Below are 20383 nucleotides of genomic sequence, written 5' to 3'. Positions count from 1 at the left end.
ATGTGTACGTTAGACGCAAAGATCCCCCGTGTAGCCTTAACAGACTGTTGGAGCAAGTGCTGTTAGCGAGTAGCATCTATGAAGACCGGCATGGCACACGAGGAGGTGGGTGGCCAACACCACGCCCGGCCGCCTTTGTCTCCCCAGTGGCCACGTTTACACACACCGCACTCAGGTACTCATTTGAGGCTGAGTCGACCTAGGGGAGGCCCAGGACCTGTTGAGATATCCGTTTACTGAAGTTGGCCGTGACCGGGAATTGGAACTCGGGTCACCGGGTTCGTAGCGTCGCGCGCTTAACCGCTGCGTCACCGCTCCTCATATTGCACACACACTCGAGTACACACGCAGCGTGTACACACACACGAGTACACAGTACACACGCAGCGTACACACACACACACGAGTACACACAGAGCACACACACACACGAGTACACACAGTACACACACAGTGTACACGCAGCGTACACACACACACACGAGTACATACACGAGTACACACACACAGGAGTACACACAGAGTACACACACACGAGTACACAAGCTTCAGTCAACAAATGTAGTTTAATCAACGCGTGCGGGGGGGGGATCTCCGGCCTTGACGCATTCGCCTTTGGAACAGCAACAACATTCTTGTGTAAGCGCAAACACACACCTCGTTATCTCTTATAAAATTAATCGATCATATACAATGATTAATCTACAGCGAACAAATAATATTAATAAGAGCGAGTTCGTAACACATGCACACATATACAGCCATTCGTCTACAACGAATCGATTCCTCTACGGCAAATACAATCGTCTCCATGCACGTGTCACCAACAAAGTTACGTTTTTATAATATGTAAAAATGTTGTTTGTCCCTTGACTGTCAATCTTAAATGTGGCTTCGTTCGTTTGAACGTGAGGTTGTCCTGGGTGAAAAATGTGAGCCAGCTTTTTTGTTTGTTTGCCCAATCCTTACCACCTGGCTCAAGTAACATAGTAAACACACAAACTATATATCTACATGCGTGTACTCTGATCGTATGTGTACTCATAATCCTCTTTCGCACCGTACGTAGCCAACCGTGCTCATCAGAGGTGCAGAGCTGTGAGGGGGGGGGTGGAATTAACAAACTAAACACACACAAAATTCAGTTTTCAGTTCAGCAGAAAATAAAGTTGTCAATGTCTCGGTGCCATCACGTGGGGCAAGCGCCTCTGACCAAGTCGCTCGGCATGCGACCGCTCCCGTCAAGATCTGGGAAGCTAAAGCGGGGTTGAGCTTTGTTGAAATTGTTTTTTTTTACATCGTAGCAGTTACTCCGACTCGTAGCGCTCCGTCGCTCTCTGTTGAAGAGAGAGGGAGGGAGGATGAGGAGGAACGCAGACAAAGCAGTAAGGGTGGCCGCAGCAGCAGCAGCAGCGATCTCGCCAAGATCTCGCAAGCTGAAGCTGGGATCGAGCCCGGCTCATGTTTCATGCCGTTCACCAGGCTGCACCGGCAGAGCGTCGAATTCACATTCGACGATATTAAATTCAACTCGTTGCGCGCCACCGCATCGGTCAGTATCCGATCGCTGTTGGAGCGAAAGAGCGAGGGGGGTGGAGAGAGGGAGGGGACGACTCAGACACGCGAGGAGGAACCGCAGACGACGCGGGAAGGAAGCAGCAACAGCAGCGATCCTTTTGCCAAATCCTCCCCGTCTCCCTCCCCGCAAGCTCTGCGGTCCTCTGTATATAAAGGTGTCGTTGGCCAACGGACGATTGGGTGGTGCACGCTCGGATCCGAGTGATGTTGCTCGGATCTGGGTGACCGCCTTGCGCAGACACGGGGGGTCGGGGCGTGGCGCTGTGAGCAGCACCCTCACCACCCTGCGGCGGCGGTCACGGTGTGGGTTTCGGTGTGGTCACTAACCCCCCCCCCCCCACACTACTCCTCTACCTGCACGCAATGGGGGAGGGGGGGGGTCATCCAGCACTGGCTTGTCAATAAACAAGGGGGCTCAGGTCAGTGCAGCGAGTTTGGATGACATCAGCCCGGTCACCAATGATTGCATAGAAGCAGAATAAAACAACGATTGTGTTGTGAAGTACTGTGAAGAAGGGTCATTGCCCAAAACGTCGCCTATTTATTTTGTAAAGCCACAAACAATATTATTGACGAATGTGCGGGGGTTTGTTGCGAGCGGATTGATCGTCGTAATTGTTAAGATAATTTATTTCGCACTGAATTCCCACCTACCCATCCACCCCACCACCCCCTATCCATCCATCCATCCCGGGTTCCTTTTGTTAAACCGGAGGCTTCTTTTTGAGTTCGCCCGTGGCTTTCGGGTGGGGCGAAAACGACGGCAAAAAGCTCTCCATTACTTTGCGTCGAAGGTGCCCCCCCCCCCCTCTGTTCTCTAGCCACGCTCACCGCGGTTTCATCCTGGCACAGTGGAGCACTCGGCTGTTTGAATGAAGGCCCCTAGCGGGGGCAAGAGCCGTGACTGCAATCGAACACGCGCACGAGCAGTGAGTAGGAAGCACCACGTGCGAGCGGCGATTCACGTTTCCACCAGTATCCTGCTAAAGCCGTCTCCTGTTTCCCACCACCACCACCACCTCTATCCCTCTATTGAAGACCGAAACAGGAGGAGGATTTCTCCGCAACTCTGCGACTGTCCCTTGACGATGCCGGTTGTTGTCATCTTACCGGAGAAGCGTTGTGGTTACTCAAATTGTGAGCGTTGCAGCGTGTTTACTCTGCAACACACAAACCGGTGTGCCGAGCTTGGTAACGAATCCATACTCTTTGGTTCTTTCGGTAAAGTCACGTATTTAGAAAAAAAAATTAAATTTATTTTATTTTGTTTTAATTTATTTTCTTTCTAACTACGTGACTTTACCGAAAGAACCAAAGAGTATGGATTCCTGCAGTCACGAAAGCCTCAGATCAAGACTGGTAACGAATCGGCGCACGTTTTGTTGACGTGGCACAAGCTTACTAATTGGCCGTGCCGGGTGGTGGCGGGTTTAACCACGCATTTATATTTTACGCGATCGAACATAAAAAGCCCCTATTATGGATAATATTTGTCGCGAAAGCCTACTACTACTACTAAGGGTTAAACCAAAAAATAATCCGCTAAAATAAATAAATACTTTTTTTTCTCCCAACTTGACCAATCTCTTCCCCCACCGTCTCCTACCCTGGTTCTCCCACGCGGTTAAATAAACCCAACAACGGCAACCACTATTCCTAGCTGCTATACAACTACCACCACCGCCGCCGCCACCGCCAGGGTTTAATTCCTCGGCCAATATTTTCCAGAACGGGTGAAATCGACGTCGCAGGCATTGTGCGCGCGCTCATTAAACGCGGTAAATCTTTTAAGCGCGAGCGAAGGTTAAATGTAGCTACCGTCACTCCGAGGTCACCATCTGGTGACCCCCAGGCACTCGTTAAGGCACGTGCTATGCACACCACCACCACCGCCATCAATTACCACCAACGCCACCACCACCACCACCACCGCCTCACACACACAACCACTTTCACGAGGACAAGCGAACGCGACACGGATGTGGCGGGTGCCAAAAGAAACCTCCCACCCGGGCTGGTACAGCGTTCCGGCAGTTTTCCAGCTTAACTCAGAAATATTGACACAGGAGGAATCCGAGGAGCTATGAAGCTCTTTTTCACCGCTAGTCCAGTGGGGGAGTAGTAAGAAGAATAGAAGAAGAATAGGAGGAGGAGTAAGATGTTTCAGCGCGACAGCAAACGTCACCACCTTTACGACGCGAGTGTAATTGCTGGGCGCACGGGGGGGGGGGAGAGGGGGGGGCAGAGAGGGGGTGGTCGTGGTTCATCATGGGCGGCGACGCGTGGAATCACTTCTTCATGGCGGCGCCTTCCTTGACGAGGGCGCTGAACTCTGCGCGGAGAGAGGCGGGGGGAGATACGAGGGGGAGAGGCAGGCAGGGAGGGGATAAGAAGGAGGTGAGATGGAGATGATAAGTTGGAGGGTGGTGGATGAAGGTGGTGGTGATGGGGGTGATGATAGTGGTGAAGGTGGTGGTGATGGTGGTGGTGATAGTGGTGGTGATGGTGGTGGTGAAGGTGGTGGTGATGGTGGTGGTGATGAGGGTGGTGATGGTGGTGGTGGTGAAGGTGGTGGTGATGGTGGTGAAGGTGGTGGTGATGTGGTGAAGGTGGTGGTGATGGTGGTGGTGAAGGTGGTGAGGTGGTGAAGGTGGTGATGATGTTGGTGATGGTGGTGAAGGTGGTGGTGATGGTGGTGGTGATGGTGGTGATGGTGGTGGTGATGGTGGTGATGAGTGGTGGTGAGGTGGTGAAGGTGGTGGTGTTGGTGGTGATGGTGGTGAAGGTGGTGGTGATGGTGGGTGAAGGTGGTGGTGATGGTGGTGGTAAGGTGGTGGTGATGGTGGTGATGGGTGGTGAAGGTGGTGGTGATGGTGGTGAAGGTGGTGATGCTGTTGGTGATGGTGGTGAAGGTGGTGGTGATGGTGGGAAGGTGGTGTGTTGGTGGTGATGGTGGTGAAGGTGGTGGTGATGGTGGTGAAGGTGGTGGTGATGGTGGTGGTAAGGTGGGTGGTTGATGGTGGTGAAGGTGGTGGTGATGGTGGTGGTAAGGTGGTGGTGATGGTGGTGATGGTGGTGAAGGTGGTGGGTGATGGTGGCGATGATGATGATGATGATGGTGGTGGTGAAGGTGCTGGTGGTGGTGAAGGTGGTGGTGAAGGTGGTGGTGAAGGTAGTGGTGAAGGTTTTAGCGGTGATGTTGACTGATGTTGTGATGGTAGTGGTTGGTAGTGGTGCTGATTAACAACAGTGTTGATGAAGGTGCTCATGGTGGTCGTGGTGATTGTAATGGTGGTGGTGGTGCTGATACAGCTCACACCACGATGTGAATGGTGATGCTGCTGATGATGATGATGTCGTTGATGGTGATGCTGCTGATGATGATGATAATGTCGTTGATGGTGATGTTGAATAGTACCGTCAAAGTCGATGCGCCCGTCCTGGTTGCTGTCGATCACCTGGAGGATTTGGTCTGTCTCCAGGTCACTCAGCTTCTTGCTCAACTCCCCAGTGATGACCGCTGTCACATACCTAACAACATCATCATCATCCTCGTCAATATTAAATCATCGCCGTAAGCATCACGATCATCATGACCCAGTGACCGAGTGACGAGGTAGGTGAGTGTGTGGGTAAGGAAATGAGTAGGTGAGTGAGTGGATGAGTGAGTGGGTGAGTGGACGAGTGAGTGGGTGAGTGGATGAGCGAGTGAATCGATCACTGAGTGAGTGGATGAGTGAGTGGACGAGAGGGTGAACGAATGGATGGGTCAGTTAGTTGATCAGATAGCTGTAAGGGATTGAGTAGGCGAGTATGTGTATGAGTGAGCTCGTGCAAGAGTGAGTCGATCACTGAGTGAGTGGGTTAGTGGACGAGTGAGTGAGCAAGTGATCGAATGAGTAAGAGATTGAGTTGGTAGGTGAATGAGTGAGTTATTCGATGAATGAGTGAGTTGAGTGAGTGGACAATTGATTGGGTGAGTGAGTGGATGAGCGAGTAAAGTCCATCATTGAGCGAGTGTGTAAGGGATTGAGTCGGTGGGTGAATGTACTAGTGAGTGGGTCAGTAAGGAAGTGGATTAGTGAGTGCGTCGATAAGTGGGTGAGTGAGTAAGTGAGTGAATGAGCGAGAGGCTGAGTAGGTAAGTAAGTGATTGAATGAGTGAGATGCTGAGTTGGTGACTTGGTGAGTGAGTAAGTGAGTGAATGAGTGAGAGGCCGAGTTGGTGAGTGCGTGAGTAAGTGAGTGAATGAGTGAGATGCTGAGTTGGTGACTGGGTGAGTGAGTAAGTGAGTGAATGAGTGAGAGGCCGAGTTGGTGACTGGGTGAGTGAGTAAGTGAGTGAATGAGTGAGATGCTGAGTTGGTGACTGGGTGAGTGAGTAGGTGAGTGAATGAGTGAGAGGCCGAGTTGGTGACTGGGTGAGTGAGTAAGTGAGTGAATGAGTGAGATGCTGAGTTGGTGACTGGGTGAGTGAGTAAGTGAGTGAATGAGTGAGATGCTGAGTTGGTGACTGGGTGAGTGAGTAAGTGAGTGAATGAGTGAGATGCTGAGTTGGTGACTGGGCGAGTGAGTGATTGAATGAGTGAGAGGCCGAGTTGGTGACTGGGTGAGTAAGTGATTGAATGAGTGAGAGGCCGAGTTGGTGACTGGGTGAGTGAGTAAGTGAGTGAATGAGTGAGATGCTGAGTTGGTGACTGGGTGAGTGAGTAAGTGAGTGAATGAGTGAGAGGCTGAGTTGGTGACTGGGTGAGTGAGTGATTGAATGAATGAGTGAGAGGCCGAGTTGGTGACTGGGTGAGTGAGTAAGTGAGTGAATGAGTGAGAGGCTGAGTTGGTGACTGGGTGAGTGAGTAAGTGAGTGAATGAGTGAGATGCCGAGTTGGTGACTGGGTGAGTGAGTAAGTGAGTGAATGAGTGAGATGCTGAGTTGGTGAGTGGGTGAGTGAGTAAGTGAGTGAATGAGTGAGAGGCCGAGTTGGTGACTGGGTGAGTGAGTAAGTGATTGAATGAGTGAGAGGCCGAGTTGGTGACTGGGTGAGTGAGTAAGTGAGTGAATGAGTGAGATGCTGAGTTGGTGACTGGGTGAGTGAGTAAGTGAGTGAATGAGTGAGATGCTGAGTTGGTGACTGGGTGAGTGAGTGATTGAATGAGTGAGAGGCCGAGTTGGTGACTGGGTGAGTGAGTAAGTGAGTGAATGAGTGAGAGGCCGAGTTGGTGACTGGGTGAGTGAGTAAGTGAGTGAATGAGTGAGATGCTGAGTTGGTGACTGGGTGAGTGAGTAAGTGAGTGAATGAGTGAGATGCCGAGTTGGTGACTGGGTGAGTGAGTAAGTGATTGAATGAGTGAGAGGCCGAGTTGGTGACTGGGTGAGTGAGTAAGTGAGTGAATGAGTGAGAGGCCGAGTTGGTGACTGGGTGAGTGAGTAAGTGAGTGAATGAGTGAGAGGCCGAGTTGGTGACTGGGTGAGTGAGTAAGTGAGTGAATGAGTGAGAGGCCGAGTTGGTGACTGGGTGAGTGAGTAAGTGAGTGAATGAGTGAGAGGCCGAGTTGGTGACTGGGTGAGTGAGTAAGTGAGTGAATGAGTGAGATGCTGAGTTGGTGACTGGGTGAGTAAGTGAGTGAATGAGTGAGATGCTGAGTTGGTGACTGGGTGAGTGAGTAAGTGAGTGAATGAGTGAGAGGCTGAGTTGGTGACTGGGTGAGTGAGTAAGTGATTGAATGAGTGAGAGGCTGAGTTGGTGATTGGGTGAGTGAGTAAGTGACTGAATGAGTGAGAGGCCGAGTTGGTGACTGGGTGAGTGAGTAAGTGAGTGAATGAGTGAGAGGCCGAGTTGGTGACTGGGTGAGTGAGTAAGTGAGTGAATGAGTGAGAGGCCGAGTTGGTGACTGGGTGAGTGAGTAAGTGAGTGAATGAGTGAGATGCTGAGTTGGTGACTGGGTGAGTAAGTGAGTGAATGAGTGAGATGCTGAGTTGGTGACTGGGTGAGTGAGTAAGTGAGTGAATGAGTGAGATGCCGAGTTGGTGACTGGGTGAGTGAGTAAGTGAGTGAATGAGTGAGATGCTGAGTTGGTGACTGGGTGAGTGAGTAAGTGAGTGAATGAGTGAGATGCTGAGTTGGTGACTGGGTGAGTGAGTAAGTGAATGAGTGAGAGGCCGAGTTGGTGAGTGCGTGAGTAAGTGAGTGAATGAGTGAGAGGCCGAGTTGGTGACTGGGTGAGTGAGTAAGTGAGTGAATGAGTGAGAGGCCGAGTTGGTGACTGGGTGAGTGAGTAAGTGAGTGAATGAGTGAGAGGCCGAGTTGGTGACTGGGTGAGTGAGTAAGTGAATGAGTGAGAGGCCGAGTTGGTGAGTGCGTGAGTAAGTGAGTGAATGAGTGAGAGGCCGAGTTGGTGACTGGGTGAGTGAGTAAGTGAGTGAATGAGTGAGATGCTGAGTTGGTGACTGGGTGAGTGAGTAAGTGAGTGAATGAGTGAGAGGCCGAGTTGGTGAGTGCGTGAGTAAGTGAGTGAATGAGTGAGAGGCCGAGTTGGTGACTGGGTGAGTGAGTAAGTGAATGAGTGAGAGGCCGAGTTGGTGAGTGCGTGAGTAAGTGAGTGAATGAGTGAGAGGCCGAGTTGGTGACTGGGTGAGTGAGTAAGTGAGTGAATGAGTGAGATGCTGAGTTGGTGACTGGGTGAGTGAGTAAGTGAGTGAATGATTGAGAGGCCGAGTTGGTGAGTGCGTGAGTAAGTGAGTGAATGAGTGAGAGGCCGAGTTGGTGACTGGGTGAGTGAGTAAGTGAGTGAATGAGTGAGATGCTGAGTTGGTGACTGGGTGAGTGAGTAAGTGAGTGAATGAGTGAGAGGCCGAGTTGGTGACTGGGTGAGTGAGTAAGTGAGTGAATGAGTGAGAGGCCGAGTTGGTGACTGGGTGAGTGAGTAAGTGAGTGAATGAGTGAGAGGCCGAGTTGGTGACTGGGTGAGTGAGTAAGTGAGTGAATGAGTGAGAGGCCGAGTTGGTGACTGGGTGAGTGAGTGATTGAATGAGTGAAAGGCTGAGTTGGTGACCGGGAGAGTGTGGGTTGCGTGGCCAACAACAACAGCTGCCGTTATTTAATCCCAGCATCATCAACCAGACCCCCCCCCCCGCTCCTCCCAATTCCTCCCCACGCGTGGTTGGGAGGAGCAGAAGACTTTGGGGGTCCCTCGTGATTGCCCCCCCCCCACCTTCGTGATCCCCCCCCCCCACCCTCGTGATTGCCCCCTCCCACCCCTTTCTCCACCTCTCACTCCAAACCACAACACCCCCATCCCACTCCCCATCCTCTACCCAGCCAGGCCTGAAACCGAACCCGGATCCTGAGTGGAAAATAGTTTGATTTAATAAGGCGAAAGGTCTGGGACCCAGGGAGGCAGAGTTAAGTTCAACTCCTTGTCGGACTGCGTGGTTTGTGTGCTGTGTGTGCGGCTGTCTGCTCTGTGTGCTGTGTGTCTGGCTGTCTGCTCTGTGTGCTGTGTGTCTGGCTGTCTAGTCTGTGTGCTGTGTGTCTGGCTGTCTGCTCTGTGTGCTGTGTGTCTGGCTGTCTCCTCTGCGTGCTGTGTGTCTGGCTGTCTAGTCTGTGTGCTGTGTGTCTGGCTGTCTGCTCTGTGTGCTGTGTGTCTGGCTGTCTCCTCTGTGTGCTGTGTGTCTGGCTGTCTAGTCTGTGTGCTGTGTGTGCGGCTGTCTGCTCTGTGTGCTGTGTGTCTGGCTGTCTCCTCTGTGTGCTGTGTGTCTGGCTGTCTAGTCTGTGTGCTGTGTGTGCGGCTGTCTGCTCTGTGTGCTGTGTGTCTGGCTGTCTGCTCTGTATGCTGTGTGTCTGGCTGTCTAGTCTGTGTGCTGTGTGTCTGGCTGTCTGCTCTGTGTGCTGTGTGTCTGGCTGTCTCCTCTGTGTGCTGTGTGTCTGGCTGTCTAGTCTGTGTGCTGTGTGTCTGGCTGTCTGCTCTGTGTGCTGTGTGTCTGGCTGTCTGCTCTGTGTGCTGTGTGTGCGGCTGTCTGCTCTGTGTGCTGTGTGTCTGGCTGTCTGCTCTGTGTGCTGTGTGTCTGGCTGTCTAGTCTGTGTGCTGTGTGTCTGGCTGTCTGCTCTGTGTGCTGTGTGCCCAGCTGTCTGGTCTGTGTGCTGTGTGCCCAGCTGTCTGCTCTGTGTGCTGTGTGTCTGACTGTCTCCTCTGTGTGCTGTGTGTCTGGCTGTCTGCTCTGTGTGCTGTGTGTCTGGCTGTCTCCTCTGTGTGCTGTGTGTCTGGCTGTCTGGTCTGTGTGCTGTGTGTCTGGCTGTCTCCTCTGTGTGCTGTGTGTCTGGCTGTCTGATCTGTGTGCTGTGTGTCTGGCTGTCTGGTATGTGTGCTGTGTGTCTGGCTGTCTGCTCTGTGTGCTGTTTGTCTGGCTGTCTGCTCTATGTGCTGTGTGTCTGGCTGTCTGCTCTGTGTGCTGTGTGTCTGGCTGTCTGCTCTGTGTGCTGTGTGCGGCTGTCTGGTCTGTGTGCTGTGTGTCCGGCTGTCTGCTCTGTGTGCTGTGTGTCTGGCTGTCTGCTCTGTGTGCTGTGTGTCTGGCTGTCTGCTCTGTGTGCTGTGTCTGGCTGTCTGCTCTGTGTGCTGTGTGTGCGGCTGTCTGGTCTGTGTGCTGTGTGTCTGGCTGTCTGCTCTGTGTGCTGTGTGTCCGGCTGTCTGGTCTGTGTGCTGTGTGTCTGGCTGTCTGCTCTGTGTGCTGTGTGTCTGGCTGTCTGGTCTGTGTGATGTGTGTCTGGCTGTCTGCTCTGTGTGCTGTGTGTCTGGCTGTCTGCTCTGTGTGCTGTGTGTCTGGCTGTCTGCTCTGTGTGCTGTGTGTCCAGCTGTCTGGTCTGTGTGCTGTGTGTCTGGCTGTCTGGTCTGTGTGCTGTGTGTCTGGCTGTCTGGTCTGTGTGCTGTGTGCCCAGCTGTCTGCTCTGTGTGCTGTGTGTCTGGCTGTTTGCTCTGTGTGCTGTGTGTCTGGCTGTCTGGTCTGTGTGCTGTGTGTGCGGCTGTCTGGTCTGTGTGCTGTGTGTCTGGCTGTCTGCTCTGTGTGCTGTGTGTCTGGCTGTCTGCTCTGTGTGCTGTGTGTCCAGCTGTCTGGTCTGTGTGCTGTGTGTCTGGCTGTCTGGTCTGTGTGCTGTGTGTCTGGCTGTCTGGTCTGTGTGCTGTGTGCCCAGCTGTCTGCTCTGTGTGCTGTGTGTCTGGCTGTTTGCTCTGTGTGCTGTGTGTCTGGCTGTCTGGTCTGTGTGCTGTGTGTGCGGCTGTCTGGTCTGTGTGCTGTGTTTCTGGCTGACTGCTCTGTGTGCTGTGTGTCTGGCTGTCTGCTCTGTGTGCTGTGTGTCTGGCTGTCTGCTCTGTGTGCTGTGTGCGGCTGTCTGGTCTGTGTGCTGTGTGTCCGGCTGTCTAGTCTGTGTGCTGTGTGTCTGGTTGTCTGGTCTGTGTGCTGTGTGTCTGGCTGTCTGCTCTGTGTGCTGTGTGTCTGGCTGTCTGCTCTGTGTGCTGTGTGTCTGGCTGTCTGCTCTGTGTGCTGTGTGTCTGGCTGTCTGCTCTGTGTGCTGTGTGTGCGGCTGTCTGGTCTGTGTGCTGTGTGTGCGGCTGTCTGGTCCACTTCTAAGCGGACGTCTCAGCAACCGGTTGCGAGTGATTGCCCGCAAAGACTCGCGGGCGTGGTGGTGCCGGTAACGTGTTGCCGTGCCGGCCTTCATAGGCGCTGGCCCTCGCGAACAGAAACTTGCCCCAACAATCTGTTGGGGCTACGGGGGTGGGGGGAGGGGATCTTTGTCTTTGCCTGTGTGTGTGTGACGGTGTTTGACGGTGTGTGCGTGTGTGTGTGTCTGTGTGTGTGGGTCTGTGTGTGCGTGGGGAGCGGTGGTGTAGCAGTCAGCGCGCCGCGCTACGAACCCGACGATCCGAGTTCGATTCCCGCTCACGGACAACACCGGTGATGAATATGAGAACCGGTCCTGAGCCTCCCCCCTAGGTCGGCTCAGCCTCAAATGAGTACCCGGTGTAGCGGTGTGTCGTAAACATCGCCACCGTGGGATACAGAGGCGGCCGGGCGTGTTTGCTGGCCCACCCACCCCCTCGTGCGCATTGCCGGCCTTCATAGGTGCTGCTACTCGCTAACAGCACTTGCCCCGACATTCTCTTAAGGCTATATGGGGGTGGGGGGGGGGGTCTTTGTGCGTGTGACGGCGCTCGCCTGAGCTCGTTCCACTCGATGTATCCGCTGTTGTCCTTGTCCAGCTGCAGGAAGACTTTGCGAATGTCTTCCTCCTTCTCCCCAATGCGGCTCAGACACTCGAGAAGTTTGCGGTAGTTGAGACTCGTGGCGGCTTGCGGGAGGGGGTTGGTGGTGGGGGGGGCGGAGAGAGAGTCACAGAGGGGTCAGCATCATCAACATCTTCATCAGCAGCACCATCAGCAGCAGCACCATCAGCAGCATCATCAGCAACAGCAGCAGCAGCGGCAGTAAGCCTCTCGTCATCGTCATCATCATCTATATTGTCATCACGAGCAGCGACATTGGAGGTATCTTCGCCGTGATTCTGTACATCAGCAGCATCAGCAGCAGAGAGAGAGAAGCAGCAACAGGATCATCAGTCGTTTGTCAGCAGCGTCAACTCTGGAAGGATTCATCATCATGAACAGTAAAAGCTGCATCATCAACATCAGCAGCAGCAAAACGAAGTTTATCGTCAGCATCATCATTATTTTCGCACCTGCGATGAGCACCGTTGGCTATGTACGGTGCAGAAGAAGTTCAACATGCGTACAGCATTAGCATCAGAAGCAGCATTATTCTCATCAGCAGCAGAAGCCAGGTGATCGTCATCGGTAGCAGCAGCAACGTTGGAGACATCGTCATCATTAACATCAAAAGCATCAGCAGAAGCATCGGTCCCAGAAACTGAAGCAGCAGCAGCATCAGCCGCGGTGTCAACAGGCTCACAGTCAACAGCAGCATCAGGAGCATTAGAACAATCATCAGCAGTTTCATCGCCATCAGAAGCATAATCACGACATGCCTCACCAGCATCATTAGTAATTTGCAGAAGCATCATCATCATCAGCCAGTAGCTTCATCACCAGCATCATGAGTAATTTGCAGAAGCATCATCATCATCGGCCAGTAGTTTCATCACCAGCATCATTAGTAGTAAGCAGAAGCATCATCAGCAGCAGCCAGTAGCTTCATCACGAGCATCGGCAGCGTTAGTCCTAGACGCTCAATTGTCATCGTCATCAGCAACATCATCGTCATCATCGTCGTAAAAAGCACCAGCAGAATCGTCAAAATCGCCATCGTAAAAAAGCAACCCTGAATGAAATGAACTCGATGTGTGTCACTCCACTGAACAGATCTCCGTGAGAGAGAGGAGAGAGAGACGAGTGTTGGTATCGGATATGAATAAGGGCCATGACCAGAAACGTCGGCACCCACAGTGTCGGTGGCGACCGAGTCCATGGCGTTCCGTGTTTATTGAGATTTTTTCATTTTCTTGTCCCCCCCCCCCCGCACTTTCGATTCGTACGGTTGGCTACGTCCGGTGGTGCGAAATAAGTCGAACGCCCAGTAATGATACAGTACAGACATCTCGGCTGCCTGCAACGCAGACTCGGCCACGGGCGATCTGGGACGTTCGACCCTGGGAGCGTGAAGGTCTCTCCCATGAAAAGAGAGGGGGGGGTCTGTGTGGAGGGGGGGGCAACCCAGCCCCCCCCCCCCTAGTCGGGGGAGACTCGATCCGAGTTGGAGACGCACCACGGATCGTTCGTGAGTCAGCACCGCGCGCGTGCCGTCGGGACAACAACAACAACAGCAGCAGCAACAGCGACAACAACAACAACAAATCGACGCACGACCCGGTGCGAGAAAGTCGTCTTGAGGGCTCAGTGAAAGCAGCTCGGGTTTTGGCTTTAACTAACGGGGCTTCTCTCCGACTGTCCTTGCTTAAATAAAGGGCATCGCAATTTGTGTTCGATTAAGGCTATTATTGTTCGTATTGGTTAAGTAAAGGATATCGTTGTTGTTATTATTGGTTTAAACAGGGGCACTGTTAGTGTCGTTATCACTACTACTGGTCTAAAAAAAAGGGTGGGACATGTATAATTGGTGAAATAAAGGGTTTTCGTAATATTATTTTATTTTCTGACACCACGCGGTTTGGCCGCGCTCACTGCCAACCCTGAGTCGGCGCTGTCCGTGGTGCTGATTTAGAATCACACCCCCCTCCTCCCCCCGTGGAGCCGAGCGAATTATTGAGGCGCTTGAAGCGTTTTGTGGGGGGCCGCTTGTGATGGGGGTTGAAGGAGGGAGGCGGCGGGGGGGGGGGCAGGTCGAATAACCAGGGGGTGGGCGGGGGGGGGGCATGAAGGATATTGAATGGGACTCAGCGTAGGAAAGTTTCACCGCTTTGCCACCCTCAATTAAACAAAAAACAAATACTTTGTGTTCTACCAGGCAAGACCCACCGAGCGATGTAGCTCTTTTTCAGAAGCGATCTGGCTATTACAAATATACAGCTCAGCGAAGTGGCGTATTACCACGTGGACATTTCTAGCAGCCAAATACTCTAAACGCACGTTGGTTCTGAATGTGGAGGGAAAACCCGGAGGACCCGGAGAAAAATCCACGCGACCACGGGGAGAGGAAGGCACGCAAACTCCAAATACACAGCAGGCGTCAGGGTCGGGATCGAATCCACGACCTCATACATACAAGGCCAGGCAGTTAACATCTCGCCACTGCAGCACACACAATAACCAACGCAAACATTAACAATGTAACATATACCGTACACATTGATGCAATGAACATAACACTGCAGTAAAACACACACACACTTAGTTAATTAAATGGTGCCCGCCGGCGGATATCAATTCTAACCGGGGTACGCAGACCGCTAGGGGTACGTGGCAGTGTCCCAGGGGTTACGTGCGGTGACCTTTACACGTGTGACATTATACCGTACACGAGCGTCATCGGTGAATGATCGCGCATGAATCTGCCAATATGCGTCAGGGTTGCGATGGAACCCACGACCTCCTACATACCAGGCGAAGTAGTTACCACCCCGACACAACCCGGACACACACACACACACTTCGTTGAGCTATCGTTTGTGGGCAGGTTGCTTCTGAAAAATAGCTACAGACCTCAGCGGGCCTTACCTGGTAAAATGCAAAAAAGAAAGTTTAGTTTAGTATCTGAATTTATTATTTTAAAAAACACCAGACCCTCCACACGTTCCCGACACGCGGAATCCACGCGCCCTGATCCGGAGTCGAACCATGTTTCCCATCGGTGGAGCTGGAGACGCTGCGCAGGTCACTGTCGGACATCTTCGCCCCGAGCGCAGAAACCATCTCCAGCAGCTGCTTCTCCCGGTCAATAAACGTCTGGCTCGCCATGCTGGGGGGGGCGGGGGACGGGGGGGACGGGTGAGATGGAGGAGGGGGGAGATGATGGGGGGGAGGTGAGGTGGACAATCGGGAGGTCAACAACAGCCCTGGCCCGAGCGAGTGGTCGTCCGCTGCAGGGGTAGACCAGACAGCCAGACACACAACACACAAACCAGACAGCCAGACACACAGCACACAAACCAGACAGCCGGACACACAGCACACAAACCAGACAGCCAGACACACAGAACACAAACCAGACAGCCAGACACACAGCACACAAACCAGACAGCCGGGCACACAGCACACAGATCAGACAGCCGGACACACAGCACACAGATCAGACAGCCGAACACACAGCACACAGATCAGACAGCCGGACACACAGCACACAGACCAGACAGCCAGACACACAGCACACAGATCAGACAGCCGAACACACAGCACACAGACCAGACAGCCAGACACACAGCACACAGAGCAGACAGCCAGACACACAGCACACAGACCAGACAGCCAGACACACAGCACACAGATCAGACAGCCGAACACACAGCACACAGATCAGACAGCCGGACACACAGCAGACAATCGTAGTCCTGGCTCAGGGTGGTGGACAATCGTGAGGTCAACAACAGCCCGAACCCGAACACCAAACGCACTCACACCCCGCTCCCTCCTCGCCCCGACTCTACCCGAGGGTTCGGCAAAATCCAAATCACAATAAGAGATATTTTTGTTTTTGAATTCGGTAAAAAAACAACAACAACAAACCCTCAATAATTTCAAGAGCCGCCAATGCAATGCGGCCAATACGAGACGGAGATGGTCCTTCATGAATCACGCCTTAGCGAGGCAGTAGCCCTTAGCGAGGCAGCCTGGGCCGCCGCAGCCGAGCCCGGCTCTAACCCATCGCCATCACTCTGACGCGTCGCGTTCAGCCGCCGGCACTCACCCAGAAGGCTTAGCCGCTACCCTCACTAACTCAGCCTCCGTCTCGACATGCACACGCAAGTGCAGCGCCTTGTCAATTCACTGCCAGGCAAGCCGCCCCCACACACACAGCTGTGTCACATGGCCATGCTTGACCCCACGCTGCTGCTTAGCCGCGGGTCGGTGGGAGGCCTCGGGAGTGCAGTACAACCATGGGTCGTGCTGCAACGAGAGTGTCCACCACTCGCCCGTTGGCCGACGACACCTTAATATACAGAGGACCGCAGAGCTTGCGAGTAAGAGACAGGGAGGATTTGGCAAAAGGATCTCTGCTGCTGTTGCTGCTTCCTTCCCGCTTCGTCTGCGGTTCCTCCTCGCGTGTCTGAGTTGTCTCCTCCCTCTCTCCACCCCCCTCGCTCTTTCGCTCCAACAGCGATCGGATACTGACCGATGCGGTGGCGCGCAACGAGTTGAATTTAATATCGTCGAATGTGAATTCGACGCTCTGCCGGTGGAGCCTGGTGAACGGCATGAAACATGAGCCGGGCTCGATTCCAGCTTCAGCTTGCGAGATCTTGGCGAGATCAGGTCGCATTTCGGCGCCGTCGATCAGAGGCCAAGTCCTGACTCGTAAACCACGAACCCCAGCGCCCCCGACTCGAACCTGCGCGGTCACAAGCGCTCACAGTCACAGCCAAAAACCGCTCCCTCTCACAAGGGCAGAGGTAGGTTCAAAGCGAGCTTCTAAACGAGCAGAGTCCGGTGGTGGAAATTCCACGTTCCCAGGACGGAGGCGAGACTACTCGTTGGACGAACTCGTTCCGTGCACCGCGGAGGGGTAGGCACCCTCGTGCGTTCCATAGCCCGAACTCTCGACTCGAACCCTTCACCTAGAGCTTGGTTCCAACACGAACCCGTGTACGTGGCCCTAACCCTTAACCCGAAACATGGCATCAACCCAAGCCCACGACACTGTGCCAATCCATAACCCTAAACCCAACGACAACCTACAATACTAAACCCAACCACAACCCTCACCCAACCACAAACCTAACCCAACCACAACCCTAACCCAACCACAACCCCAACTCAACCACAACCCTAACTCAACCACAACCCCGACTCAACCACAACCCTCACCCAACCACAACCCAACCACAATCCTAACCCAACCACAACCCAACCACAACCCTAACCCAACCACAACCCAAATCCGACCACAACCCTAACCCAACCACAACCCTAACACAACCACAACCCTAACCCAACCACAACCACAACCCAACCACAACCCTCACCCAACCAAAATCCTAACCCAACCACAACCCTAACACAACCACAACCCTAACCCAACCACAACCACAATCCAACCACAACCCTAACACAACCACAACCCTAACACAACCACAACCCTAACACAACCACAACCCTAACACAACCACAACCCTAACACAACCACAACCCTAACACAACCACAACCTAACCCAACCACAACCTTAACCCAACCACAACCCTAACCCAACCACAGCCCTCACCCAACCACAACCCTTACCCAACCACAACCCTCACCCAACCATAACCCCAACCCAACCACAACCCAAATCCAACCACAACCCAACCACAACCCTAACCCAACCACAACCCTAACCCGCCCACAACCACAACCCAACCACAACCTTAACCCAACCACAACCCTAACCCAACCACAACCCTAATCCAACCACAACCCAACCACAACCCTAACTCAACCACAACCACAACCCAACCACAACCCTATCCCAACCACAACCCAACCACAACCCAACCACAACCCAATCACAACCTTAACCCAACCACAACCCAAATCCAACCACAACCCTCACCCAACCACAACCCTAACCCAACCACAACCCAATCACAACCCAACCACAACCCTAACCCAACCACAACCCTAACCCAACCACAACCACAACCCAACCACAACCCTAACCCAACCACAACCCAATCACAACCCAACCACAACCCTAACCCAACCACAACCACAACCCAACCACAACCACAACCCAACCACAACCCTAACCCCACCACAACCCCAACCCAACCACAACCCAAATCCAACCACCACCCTCACCCAACCCTCACCACAACCCTAACCCAACCACAACCCAACCACAACCACAACCCAACCACAACCCTCACCACAACCCTAACCCAACCACAACCGCAACCCAACCACAACCACAACCCAACCACAACCACAACCCACCCACAACCCTAACCCAACCACAACCCTAACCCCAACCTTCATCCTAACCCCAGACACCACCCTCATCCTAACCCAAGACCCACATCACAACCCGATCGTTGACCCCTCACCAAAAAAAACCCCGATGGGATTAAGGGATGTTGTAGTATGCTAAGGCATTTAGGACCGGCTTTAAGGGATACAAACACAGGTTCGAATTACGGCCAAGTACTCGATCCCAGCAAGAATCGATTAATCGACGCCGCCCATCGTGAAGAGAAGAAAAATACAATAATCGCGAAAAATAATCGATGCAGACTTCTATAAAAGTGGTCTCAATGTTGCCACGAATCTCACCACCACCACCACAACAACAACAACCACAACAACAACAACCAGCCCGCCTCTCTCACCTCGACCACTTGAGACACGCTCTCCTCTCAGACTCAAAAGGTCAAAATCTTCCTCTGCTTTCTCTCCTGTATCTCTCTCGCGCGCGCTCTCTCTCTCTCTGATAGACCGTCCGTCTGCGTCTATGTCTGTCTACGTGTCCGCGTCTGTCGCAGTGCAGCAGTGGAGATGTCTCCCCCAGGTCTCCCGGTCGCAGGCCGCACACACCAACGCACAAACACACTCACACACAGAGCGCGTCTCATCCCAGGGTCCCTGCTCATCCCCTTTATATAAAGAAAGGAGACGAGGTCCCTGTGCATCGGAGATCCCTATTAATAGGGGAGGAGGGGGGGGACTCTTGAGGATTATAGGGGTTCAGCCCCTCCCTCCCTCTGACCCCCCCCCCTCTACTCTACCCCAACGGAGAGGCCCCCTAATTAATCTCGGCTCCGTCGCATCTCGCGTCTCTCATCGCCTCCTGACCCCCCACCTCGCCACCCCCCGCGCGCGCGCGCAGCGGGAGGCTCAGATGCTCTGGTGGTGGGGGGGAGGGGTGGGGGGGGGGCAATGTGAAGGCGGGGGAGCGGGGGGTGGCCTTGGGGAGGGGTGCGGGGGGGGGGGCACTTGGACGTGTGGGGTGGAAGGATGCGTCTGTGCGTGTGTCGTCTGTTGGGGAGCGGTGGTGTAGTGGTTAGCGCGCTACGCTGCGCTATGAACCCGGCGATCCGGGTTCGATTCCCGCTCGCGGACAACACCACCAGTGACGATTATCTGAACCGGTCCTGGGCCTCCTCCCCTAGGTCGACTCGGCCTCAAATGAGTACCTGGTGCGGTGTGTAAACATCGCGGCTGGGGAGACAAAGGCGGTCGGGCGGGGTGCTGGCCAACCACCCCCTCGTGTACCGTTCCCGCCTTCATAGGTGTTACTCGCTAACAGCACTTGCGCCAAAAGTATGTTAAGGCTATACGGGGGGTCTTTGCCTTCGAGTGTGTGTGTGTATTTGAGTGAACGTGTAAATGCGTGCGTGTGTGTTGTTTTGCCAACTCTCATGCGAGTGAATGTATGTGCGCGCGTGTGTGTTGGAGTGTTGGTGTGTTGGTTGCGTGTGTGTGTGTGTTTATAATTGCGTCAATCCTGTGTTGGTGTGAATGCGCGGTGTACGTGTGTACGTGTGTCTGTGTGTACGTGTGTACGTGTTTACGTGTGTACGTGTTTATGTGTGTACGTGTGTACGTGTTTTCGGCGGTTCACGCGGTGCGCTACGAACCAGAACCAAGTGCCGATTATCTGAACCGGTCCTGGGCCTCCCCTAGCTTGACTCAGCCTCAAATGAGTACCTCGTGCGATGTATGAACATCGTGTTGACCACCCACCCCTTCGCGTGCCAGCCTTCATAGCTGCTCGCTAACAGCACTTGCACCAAGAAGTCCGTGAAGGCTACACGGGGGATGTTTGTCTTAGTCACCTCAGTCAGTTTATAGATGAACCGAGTTAACCTATAACACCTGGGTCTCTCCGTGATCATCTGCTGCCAGCAAGCATGCGACGCTTCAGTTGGCCTCAAAGTGCACCAAAGTAAACCATCGCTTCGTGAATAATAACGGCTGTTGTTGTTGTTACTATATTTATAATTTTAAAAAAATGTACGTGTGTGTGTGTCAGCACAGAACACATCATTGAGCAAAGTGGGGATGACCCTGCTGAGGCTGCGGTGCCTCAAATATTGGAAGAATTAGTCACCCCCTGCGAGGCTGGCTAAAGCGCCATCTGTTGAGGAAGTACTAAAGGCGATCCGGAGTCTGAGACCAGGAAAGGCACCGGGCAGAGATGATCTAGCAAGCGAA

General features: G+C 53.4%; 1 protein-coding gene across 1 annotated transcript; it reads right to left on the bottom strand.

The window, feature by feature from the left end:
- Positions 1-547: 547 nt before the first annotated feature.
- Positions 548-18791, bottom strand: LOC133348076 (parvalbumin-like EF-hand-containing protein). Its single transcript, XM_061560923.1, has 5 exons — positions 18559-18791; positions 14877-14998; positions 11786-11918; positions 4997-5109; positions 548-3910 (listed from the first exon to the last, which is right to left on the bottom strand). The coding sequence occupies exons 2-5, from the start codon at positions 14995-14997 to the stop codon at positions 3867-3869; spliced, it is 411 nt and encodes a 136-aa protein (XP_061416907.1). The 5' UTR covers position 14998; positions 18559-18791; the 3' UTR covers positions 548-3866.
- Positions 18792-20383: the final 1592 nt, after the last annotated feature.

This window comes from Lethenteron reissneri, chromosome 26 (genome assembly GCF_015708825.2).
Source record: "Lethenteron reissneri isolate LAM-NWPU_2019-01 chromosome 26, ASM1570882v1, whole genome shotgun sequence".
In the NCBI taxonomy this organism is placed as follows: domain Eukaryota; kingdom Metazoa; phylum Chordata; class Hyperoartia; order Petromyzontiformes; family Petromyzontidae; genus Lethenteron; species Lethenteron reissneri.
Note: the sequence above shows the minus strand (reverse complement) of the source record. Positions and strands in the feature narration are given on the sequence as shown.